This window comes from Pseudophryne corroboree, chromosome 10 (assembly GCF_028390025.1).
Source record: "Pseudophryne corroboree isolate aPseCor3 chromosome 10, aPseCor3.hap2, whole genome shotgun sequence".
Lineage (NCBI taxonomy): Eukaryota > Metazoa > Chordata > Amphibia > Anura > Myobatrachidae > Pseudophryne > Pseudophryne corroboree.
In genome coordinates this window covers 377,745,941-377,757,710 of record NC_086453.1, presented here as the reverse complement: position 1 = coordinate 377,757,710, position 11,770 = coordinate 377,745,941, and the positions used below count along the sequence as shown (strand labels likewise).

Here is an 11,770-nt window from a genome sequence, read left to right as displayed (position 1 = left end):
TGGACTGCGGGTGCTCCTTCCAGCACTTGCAGGGGGCGTGCAAATGGTGGAAGGCGCATGCTCTTCACGTCCAGTGTTGGGAAGGTCAGGCATCGCAACCGACACAATTGGACTCTCCTTGTGGATTTGGGATTTCGAAGAACGCACAGTTCTTTGCGGTGCTTTTGCCAGCTTGAGTCTTTTCAGTTTTCTAGCGAGAGGCTGAGTGCTTCCATCCTCATGTGAAGCTGAACCACTAGCCATGAACATAGGCCAGGGCCTCAACCGTTCCTTGCCACTCCGTGTGGTAAATGGCATATTGGCAAGTTTACGCTTCTCCTCCGACAATTTTATTTTAGGTTTTGGAGTCCTTTTTTTACTGATATTTGGTGTTTTGGATTTGACATGCTCTGTACTATGACATTGGGCATCGGCCTTGGCAGACGACGTTGCTGGCATTTCATCGTCTCGGCCATGACTAGTGGCAGCAGCTTCAGCACGAGGTGGAAGTGGATCTTGATCTTTCCCTAATTTTGGAACCTCAACATTTTTGTTCTCCATATTTTAATAGGCACAACTAAAAGGCACCTCAGGTAAACAATGGAGATGGATGGATACTAGTATACTTATGGATGGACTGCCGAGTGCCGACACAGAGGTAGCTACAGCCGTGGACTAACGTACTGTGTCTGCTGCTAATATAGACTGGATGATTGATAATGAGATGAAATCAACATATATATGTATGTATATATAATATCACTAGTACTGCAGCCGGACAGGTAGATAATATATTTATTAGGTAATGATGACTGATGACGGACCTGCTGGACACTGTCAGCTCAGCAGCACCGCAGACTGCTACAGTAAGCTACTATACTCTATAGTAGTATGTACAAAGAAGAAAGAAAAAAAAAAACCACGGGTAGGTGGTATACAATTATGGATGGACTGCCGAGTGCCGACACAGAGGTAGCTACAGCCGTGGACTAACGTACTGTGTCTGCTGCTAATATAGACTGGATGATTGATAATGAGATGAAATCAATATATATATGTATGTATATATAATATCACTAGTACTGCAGCCGGACAGGTAGATAATATATTTATTAGGTAATGATGACTGATGACGGACCTGCTGGACACTGTCAGCTCAGCAGCACCGCAGACTGCTACAGTAAGCTACTATACTCTATAGTAGTATGTACAAAGAAGAAAGAAAAAAAAAAAACACGGGTAGGTGGTATACAATTATGGATGGACTGCCGAGTGCCGACACAGAGGTAGCTACAGCTGTGGACTAACGTACTGTGTCTGCTGCTAATATAGACTGGATGATTGATAATGAGATGAAATCAATATATATATGTATGTATATATAATATCACTAGTACTGCAGCCGGACAGGTAGATAATATATTTATTAGGTAATGATGACTGATGACGGACCTGCTGGACACTGTCAGCTCAGCAGCACCGCAGACTGCTACAGTAAGCTACTATACTATAGTAGTATGTACAAAGAAGAAAGAAAAAGAAAAAAACACGGGTAGGTGGTATACAATTATGGATGGACTGCCGAGTGCCGACACAGAGGTAGCTACAGCCGTGGACTAACGTACTGTGTCTGCTGCTAATATAGACTGGATGATTGATAATGAGATGAAATCAATATATATATGTATGTATATATAATATCACTAGTACTGCAGCCGGACAGGTAGATAATATATTTATTAGGTAATGATGACTGATGACGGACCTGCTGGACACTGTCAGCTCAGCAGCACCGCAGACTGCTACAGTAAGCTACTATACTCTATAGTAGTATGTACAAAGAAGAAAGAAAAAAAAAAACCACGGGTAGGTGGTATACAATTATGGATGGACTGCCGAGTGCCGACACAGAGGTAGCTACAGCCGTGGACTAACGTACTGTGTCTGCTGCTAATATAGACTGGATGATTGATAATGAGATGAAATCAATATATATATGTATGTATATATAATATCACTAGTACTGCAGCCGGACAGGTAGATAATATATTTATTAGGTAATGATGACTGATGACGTACCTGCTGGACACTGTCAGCTCAGCAGCACCGCAGACTGCTACAGTAAGCTACTATACTCTATAGTAGTATGTACAAAGAAGAAAATAAAAAAAAAACCACGGGTAGGTGGTATACAATTATGGATGGACTGCCGAGTGCCAACACAGAGGTAGCTACAGCCGTGGACTAACGTACTGTGTCTGCTGCTAATATAGAGTCTAGACTGGATGATAATGAGATGAAATCAATATAATATCACTAGTACTACAGCCGGACAGGTACTATATATATTTATTATGTAATGACTGATGACGGACCTGCTGGACACTGTCAGGTCAGCACAGCACCGCAGACTGCTACAGTAAGCTACTATAGTAGTATGTATAAAGAAGAATGAAAAAAAAAAAACCACGGGTAGGTGGTATACAATATTATATATATATATATATTATATACAATTATATATATATATATATATATATATATATATATATATATTAAACTGGTGGTGATTGATTATTAAACTGGTGGTCACTTCAGGTCACGTTGCAACTTGCAACTAGTACTCCGAGGCCTAAGCAGACAATCACAAAATATATTATTATACTGGTGGTCAGTGTGGTCACAACAATGGCAGTGTGGCACTGACTCTGGCAGCAAAAGTGTGCACTGTACGTTATATGTACTCCTGAGTCCTGCTCTCAGACTCTAACTGCTCCCCACTGTCAGTGTCTCCCCCACAAGTCAGATAATACACTTATAGTCACACTATCTAATCTATAAATATCACTTCAGCAAGTAGTAAGTATAGTAGTATACAGTATAGTAGTACTCCTCCTAATAATGCTCCCCAAAATACTGTGTCTCTCTCTTCTCTAAACGGAGAGGACGCCAGCCACGTCCTCTCCCTATGACTCTCAATGCACGTGTGAAAATGGCGGCGACGCGCGGCTCCTTATATAGAATCCGAGTCTCGCTATAGAATCCGAGCCTCGCGAGAATCCGACAGCGTGATGATGACGTTCGGGCGCGCTCGGGTTAGCCGAGCAAGGCGGGAAGATCCGAGCCTGCTCGGACCCGTGTAAAAAACCTGAAGTTCGGGCGGGTTCGGATTCAGAGGAACCGAACCCGCTCATCTCTAATGACATCCCAAAACTATACCTCATGGGACTGAGCATAAGGCATCACACTCCTTCTAAGCCCGCCACCAGACTCCCATTGGCTAGTTTCACAGGAGTGTGGGGGCGGGTTTAGAAGGCGTTTGAAGCCTTATGTTGAGTCCTGGATGCGCACAGCACCTGTGCTACACACAGTGCACACAGCGCTGCCGATCCCCAGGGGATCCAGACAGCACATATATTACATACTTCAGAACAGGTATGTTTTTATGTACTAAGCGTTTCCCCCTGCACTATGACGTCGGTGCTGCGGCCGCTGCTGTCAGTAGCACATACAAGGCTGGTGATTAACATACACGTCTACCGCAATTGTATGTGTGCCCATTTACAAATCTCCGAAGGATCCATCTTGGCCACTTGCAATGTTGGAATTAAGGCCCAGCATTTTCCACAATAAAGGGGCCTATGTACTAAGCCTTGGAGAGAGATAATAGGCCAATCAGCTCCTAACTGCCATGTTACAGGCTGTGTTTGAACAATGACAGGAAGTGAGTGGTTGGTTCTTTTTAATTCTCTTACCGTCTCAGTCTTCAGCAATTGATGACTAAGGTTCCACTGTGGATAAGACAGGATTTATTTTTCCCCACATTTCAATTTACACCTCTTATGTCACGCTTGGCGTAAGTTGGGTTTCGGACAACCGAGTTTTGGCTGAAGGGACAGCTACCTGTGAGGAGAGTAAGCGAGGTGGCTGAATGTAATTCCTCCTCATGGGGTGGAAGCCAAACTAAGTGTTAACGTTGGCCGGAGGGCGTAAAGAATAAAGAAAAGGAGGACTTCGTAGAAAGATAACTGTAGTTTTAATGAATAATAATAATCAGGCTGTACACGAATATTGGAGAAATAGAAGAAACTGGGAGAATTAGAGTCTATGGTTAAATGACTTGAAGAGTGAAGCTGAAGAACTCCGGTAAAGAAGAACTGAAGACTGTGTTTTATGATTAAAAGACAAGGCTGAAGAACTTGGACTTTGAAGAAATGAAGACTGTGGTTTGTGATTGAAAGACGAGGCTGAAGAACTTGGACTTTGAAGAAATGAAGACGTCTGCGGGAACCGCCGTTAGCACCTGGAGCTCCTCTACAACCTGGGACCCCGTGAGCGCTTCCACGAGTGGCAACGAATTTAGACAGCAGGACTTCAGCAGCGTTTAGGTAACCGGTAGATTAGAGCAACCAGGACCAGGGAACCAGAAGTAACCTGGGAGCACAGAGCTGGAGAAACTTTCACAAGGAGGTAACATGAAGCACTGGCACTCTCCCTCTGAGCCAGCCCCCTTTTGTAAGGGGAGAACACGCAGGATTGGCTGGACACAGATTGTGAACTTCATTGGTAATTCTCTGGTCTCCAACATGGCTGCCCCCAGCACATGAGACATACTTAGCTGTTAGCACACAGCTTTAGCCAGCTTCTGTCTCTGACACACTTTGCTGTGTCACCACTAGAGGACCTTACCGCAGCGATCCCCGCCGCAGCGCCCGACTCTCCAGACCCTTGGCCCCCAGCCCTTGGCAGCCGTACATCCGTCCAGGAGGACCCGCCGCCAGCAGCTCCCTGCCACCGCAGCCGTGCCATCCAGCGGTACGGTAACCCGCGGGAGCACCCACCGGAGGTAAGGCTCTAGAGCCTGACATCTTAGAGCCATTTCCCATCCCCTCCATCCTATGCATAAGGCTTCATTCCTCAGCAGCAATAACAGGACGGATTATGAAGGGAATGCCATACTGTACTTAGCTAAGGGAAATCTACTGGCATGTAGGAAGGAAGAAGACATGGCCGAGGGTGACCTGAGTGCCTGCTCTCACCAGCGCACCACAGAATCATTACATAGTAGGGAATTCACAGGGGATATGCAGGTGAGGGCCCACAGCGGTACCACATCATTATCACTGGGGGCATACATTTTGGGGTACCAAATCATTTTTATAACTTGTAACCTGACTCCTGTAATCAGATATGGATGTCTGTTCAGTTAGCGCTTACACTTCCTCCCACTATTTAGGGGCAGGGGGTAATAAAATGAATACAGTAGTCTTTAGTAATCTCCAAGAAGAGGATAGCTTCAAGATTGTACTGGTGATTCTTTATATGAAGTATTTTATTTAGTTTTAATCATTCAGCTGGGCAGACCCGAAATACAAACTTGTATACTCAACAGTACTCAAACTCAAAGACCCAAAAATATGCTTCCATTCTAGAATGTCCATTACCATAATTTCAAGCTGTAGATATAACCCCTGGTTAAAATGCTTATATTAAAATCTGATTCTTTATGTACAATAAATATATGAACTAAATGTAGTGTATGTGCGTGCTTTTAAATTGTATATAAATATTTTCATAGATTAATAATATTGTGCTTATTTAGCTCTTAGGTTGTGGTGAACTCTGGTGACAGTTGGGAAAGAGTGATACATTTCACAGACATTGGTGACAGTTGGGGAAGAGTGATACATTTCACAGACATTGGTGACAGGTGAGAGAGAGTGATACATTTCACAGACATTGTTGACAGTTGGGGAAGAGAGAGTGATACATTTCACAGACATTGGTGACAGTTGGGGAAGAGAGAGTGATACATTTCACAGACATTTGTAACCCTAGGCTATAAATATATTAATATTAGGGGGATCTATTAATATAGATTCATTTCTCTGTGGAATAAGTATATGCACTAACACGATATACTAGTAACTGTATGTAACTTTATGAATTTATTGTATATATATATTGTATCAGAGGTATGATTTAAAATACGCAGGGGTGTACATTTATGAACTATAAGAAAGCTGGTTATATTTATTTGGCAGAGAAGGATGAATGCTGCTGAATAGCCTGGCATGCGCTGGGTAGAGAATTCTCCAGAATCTCCTCGTGCTTGGTGGTTAAGCGCCCGCATGCTGAATATAAAAGGAGAGGGCTCGAGATATGGAGGAGAACCCCGTGACTGGCATGATGGACGGACGAGGTCCGAGCTAGGAGGAGAGAGTATCTGGTGTCCGGGCGGCCAACGGGAGATTGCTGTACCTGAGCGGAGATCGGAGGGTGTCCTTGTGTATGGCGGAGTCTGCTGCACCGCTCCGGAGCCGCTGAAAGTGGATACCGCGATCAGTGCGGATGCCGGCAGTGTTGAGGAGGAAGGCGGGAGAGGAATCCATCCATGCAGCGGTTGCCAGGGGAGCTGAGTGACGCAGCAACTTTGTATCAGGATCGGAGCTCCTATAATAACAAGGGGGACTGGGGGAGACATAAAGGTGAGCGTAATATGCAGGATAACTTGAAAGCTGATCCTCACCAATAGTACCTTACTAGCCCCTAAGGACAGTATATTAATATACTATTATTATTGAGCGGATACCAACTCCTTTTAAAAGCTCCTAATGACTGTATGGTATAACACTTATAACCCCTGAAGAGAATATACAAACCTAGAAGTCGGTCAATTCAAGGAGTTTCCACCATATTTCATCTATCCGGATATACTATTCACTTTATGCCGAGGAAGTTGGGGACTTTGGAAAAAGGATTATTATTTGGGGACGAAATAGCTTGGTGGAAAGTATAGTATTCAACCGGGGTACAACATTAGGGGGAGTGTTATAGCCGGAAACGTGGCTACAAATCAGGCCATCCCCGCTGATAGTAGTGACTCCTCCACTGCATAAATATATTCACAAGGACGCCATAGAACCCACTTCCAAGTGTATCCTAATTACTTATCTTCTACATCGGCCAGTATGTATATGAACTGCAACTAGAAGTTATATAACCAATATATGAATGTATTCGGGGACTTTTACAGTATACAGCCACTCGAATATATATATTGGGGGTTGTTCAATAAGTATACTTCCTCAGCTTTTCCGGAGCAGTAGATAAGTGGAAGGTCACTAGTGTAGGACCAGCTCGCTAATATTGAAATAGTGACACCAACGCAGCATAATTTGAGTATTTCAAGGATTAAAAGGATTACACTGACATACCTTTTGTTGACTCAACCAACTAGCTGTACACAGTGTCTATGTACTCAGGATACCGTGCTTCTAGTGCTCTAGTAGCCTACTATCTCTCTGGGATTATTATATAAGCACCCCAATGGCTGTATTCATATTGGATGTGAACTACACTGACTGGGCCCTCTGAATATTGAACGGTACAGTGATCACTTAGGTAACATAGTAGGTAAACTGCGCAGAAGGTACTAAGTAAACCCGGGTCCATGGTCTATCCGACTGTGGTTAGTGTATATTTTTTTTGTATTGCATGCAGTTATGTTGTAACATAATATTGTAATAATTATTTGTATTGTGTATTATTTCAATCCCACTTTACTCCTCTAAACCCTATGAGTAATTATATAGTGATGGTGATAATAAAATTACTTACCTAAATACGGTTGTCCGGTGTATCCAAGAGATCCAGATCCGGGATAGTTCTGTACTGAGAGGTATACCTTCGGAGAACAGAGAAAGTAATTGGTAAGGAAGGTGAGGTGATCTAATTATATTAAATATATATATTAACAGTAACACAATCACAACACCCACTGCCTAGTTTAGGTAGGGTTTTCCCAAGCCACCCGGGTGTTTATCTATTTGCTTGGGTGGAGGCACGCCAAATTATACATAACCCTCATTATAGAGAAGGGGTAGGAGGGTTACATTTGGAGGCACTGCTGAGATTCGAGCTCGGGATCTCCTGTTTACCAACATACATAGGATGGAGGAGGTTAGTACGGAAGAGATCTTTCGCTGGTGTAGAGAGAAGGATATAGATGTCGATTGCAGCTTCGGATTGCGAGGAAATTTGAATAGTGCTAGTGAGGATAGTATGATCAACGCGGTGAAATTTCTTTATGGAATTAATGAGCCGCGCATCGTAGATAAATGGAAAGGGTCCACAGGTACTATTACCGCCGTTTTAATAACTAATCAGAACCCAATAGATCCAATGCTACTCCATGGTATGGTGGTGGTTGAGGGAGTCCCGGGATGGAAAGTACAACTGGTGTGGCCTGAAAGGAACCCTATTGGGGAAGAAGAGGGTCCCACCGTTGGTGAACACGGAACTGGGGAACCACATCTCAGATGTGGTGTTCAGACCTCAAGCCAAGATACTGATCCCATCACCCACACCGAGGACGCTGTGGAGAATCAGGTAGAAACAGTTATGGGTAAAATGGTTAGCCACTTGGAGAGGTGGCATTTTGAAGGAGGATATCGTCGCCTTAGGATATTCTCGGGAATCACACCGGTACCAGCTGGAGAGGAGACCTACGAGCTGTGGAGGGAGGCAGCCACTCAACATTCCGAAGAGTGGCAGTGCCCCGAACATGTTAAACAGCAGCGGGTGGTTGAAAGCCTAACAGGACCGGCGATGGGGGTGATTCAAGCCACCCGGAGGAGCAACCCCAATGCTACCCTAAAAGACTATGTGGAGGCCCTAGATTTTTCCTTTGGTACCTTGGAAGATGTAGGGGACCTACTGGCTTGGCTTAACCATACTTACCAGGAGCCAGGAGAAACCTTGACCCATTACATTTATAGAGTCGATAGGTTAATTTACAAGATTGTAGATAAAGGGGGGATTAATAAGGAAGCAGTGGACAGAAGGAGACTGACCCAGGTACTTAAGGGGGCATTAACCAATAGTCCTGTAGCGCAAAGGCTCCGATGCACTATGAATACTAATCGGCCTCCGACATTGAATGAGCTCGTGCGAGAAGTTAAACTCGAAGAGGTACAAATAGAAAACCGTGAGAGAACCATCAAAAAGGTCAAAGTAGTTTTACCGACCCCATCTCCACCCTCTATAGATGAGCGACTGGTGAAGTTAATAGAAGACCAGAACAAAAAAATTGAACAGCTAATCGCCTTACAGACCAATCCTCCTTATAGTCAGGGGATGAATCCTGACTCCGGGAGGGGAATAAGTGTAAGGAGCGAAAGCAGATTCCCCACAATTTGTTATAGTTGTGGACAAGCGGGTCATAGGTCATTTGAATGCCCCATGTATGGACACTTCCGAAGAGGAAATAGTAATAGTTACCGGAGACGACTGTCTACTCAGGAAAACTCCAACGGGAGCGCTGTGGACCCCTCACAGGCTCCCCAATAATTACCGTACATGCCATGGGGAGTGCTCAGTGGTCCAATGAAATACCTGAGAGCCTGATGGGCCATGCACCAAGAATAAAGGCTATGATCAACGGACACGCCTGTACAGTCTTGCTGGATAGTGGATCACAAATATCCATCGTATTTGAATCCTGGTATCAGACCTATTTACAAGATGTGCCCATACATCCTCTTAGTGGACTCACCATCTGGGGGTTGAGTGAGCAAAAATACCCCTATTTAGGATATATTATAGCTCAGATTACTTTCGACCCTGGGCTGATCTCCCCCAATGAAATGGTACCGTTGGTGGCGTTGGTTTGTCCAGATTCTCCTGGCGATAATGGAGAACTGCCAGTGATTATTGGAACAAATACTAATATGTATAAGAGTCTCATAAAATGGTGTGAGAGACAAAACCAAAACCTGAATGACGTGCCGCTCAATATAGAAAGTAATATGGCGCAGTGTCGACACGGAGAAGTTAGTTCCGATCCCAGTATATCCACCCCCAAATCATGGGTCCATAAGCTGGAGGCATGTTTCCAAGGTAGCGACATCGACCTAAAGAACAAAAGTCTGTTAATGGAACAATTACAGCTACGAGAAGCTGTATTCTCCCAAAGTGAGTGGGACCTAGGAACAGCCAAGGAAGTAGAGCATCGTATTAAATTAACCAATAACACCCCATTTAGGGAAAGGTCTCGAAGATTGGCTCCAGCCGATTTCGAGGATGTGCGGACGCATCTAAGAAATCTGCTGGAGAATCAGGTGATAGCGGACTCAGAGAGCCAGTACGCCTCCCCCATTGTGGTTGCCCGAAAGAAAAGTGGGGAGATACGGATGTGCATTGATTACAGGACTTTAAACAGATGTACGGTGTCGGATCAATATACTGTGCCGAAAAATGAAGAAGCATTGGATTGTCTGCAAGGCAGCCAATGGTTTTCCGTGTTGGATTTGAGGTGTGGTTAGTACCAGATCCCTATGAACATCGAGGATAGAGCCAAGACCGCTTTCATCTGTCCAATAGGATTTTTCGAATTCCTAAAAATGCCTCAGGGTATCACCGGAGCGCCAGCCACCTTCCAGAGGACCATGGAGAAGACCGTAGGCGATATGGGCTATAGAGAAGTTTTGGTCTATTTAGACGATATCATAGTTTTCGGAAAGACACTGGACGAACATAATGAAAGGCTCTTAAAGGTGTTAGACAGACTTCAAGGTCGTGGGTTAAAGCTATCTATCGAGAAATGCCAATTGTGTAGATCTACAGTAAAGTACCTTGGACATATTGTCAGTCGGGAGGGGATCTCTACTGATCCGGACAAAGTAGCCACAGTGAGGAATTGGCCACGACCAAGAAACCTTAAGGAGCTACGGTCCTTTTTAGGATTTTGTGGCTATTACAGAAAATTTGTGTCGCAGTACTCTAAATTGGCTCGACCCTTAACCAATCTGACCTGAGGATATCCACCCAGTGTCCATAAAATAAAGCCACAACCCACGGAAGCAAAAGAGTACCTGTGCCCTAGGGAAATATTTGGAGATCGATGGGATGCTGAATGTGAGGAGGCATTTATCAACTTAAAAGAGAGTCTATCAAAATCCCCAGTGTTAGCATATGCCGACCCAGAACTCCCTTATGAAGTACACATCGACGCCTCTTTTGAAGGACTTGGGGGAGTGCTGTATCAGTGGAGGGATGGACAACTCCGGCCCATTGCCTATGTCAGTCGTGGTCTATCTGGAAGTGAGCGTAATTATCCGGTGCATAAGCTGGAATTTTTAGCCCTTAAATGGGTGGTTAGTGAAAAATTCCATGACTATTTATATGGAGCATCTTTTATTGTACATACGGACAATAATCCTTTAACCTATGTCCAATCCACCGCTAAGCTGGATGCAACTGGTCATCGCTGGTTGGCAACATTATCCAATTACAATTTTACCATCAAATATCGACCCGGTGTAAACAACCAGGACGCTGATACACTATCCAGGAGGGTAGGTAACGAAGTCCCTATATCATCTGAAGAATGGATAGAGGTTCCGGCTGCTATGATACGGGGGCTGTGTCATCCAGTTAGAGTGACTCCGCAAGTACCATTGGCCACCATAGTCACTACTGGGGCCTCGGCCCAAGCCATCCCGGCATCTTATCAATGGTTGGATCCTTCTGCTATGAAGGGGTTGGAAATGATATGGCAAGATTAATTTGCCCAGGAACAGAGGGAAGATGTTCACATTGGACCTATTATACAATACCTGGGGAAACCCTCCTCCTCCGTTCCAATGTCAGGTCTATCGAAAGAAACTAAACTATTGATTCAACAGATTAAGAATCTACGGATAAAGAGAGGATTGCTTTACCGAGTTACCAGACGGTCTGCGGGAACTACCAGAATGCAGTTAGTGTTGCCAGACAAGTATAAGACCAT

The 11,770-nt window shown here is 44.3% G+C and overlaps 1 protein-coding gene across 1 annotated transcript; it reads left to right on the top strand.

The window, feature by feature from the left end:
• Positions 1–7,932: 7,932 nt before the first annotated feature.
• Positions 7,933–9,330, top strand: LOC134965396 (paraneoplastic antigen Ma2-like). The gene has a single exon (XM_063941858.1). It carries the CDS (start codon positions 7,933–7,935, stop codon positions 9,328–9,330), a length of 1,398 nt encoding a protein of 465 aa, XP_063797928.1.
• The last annotated feature ends 2,440 nt before the right edge of the window (positions 9,331–11,770 follow it).

Coding starts and splice junctions, on each gene's coding strand:
- LOC134965396 (XM_063941858.1), top strand. CDS start 7,933: ATGGAGGAGGTTAGTACGGAAGAGATCTTTCGCTGGTGTAGAGAGAAG.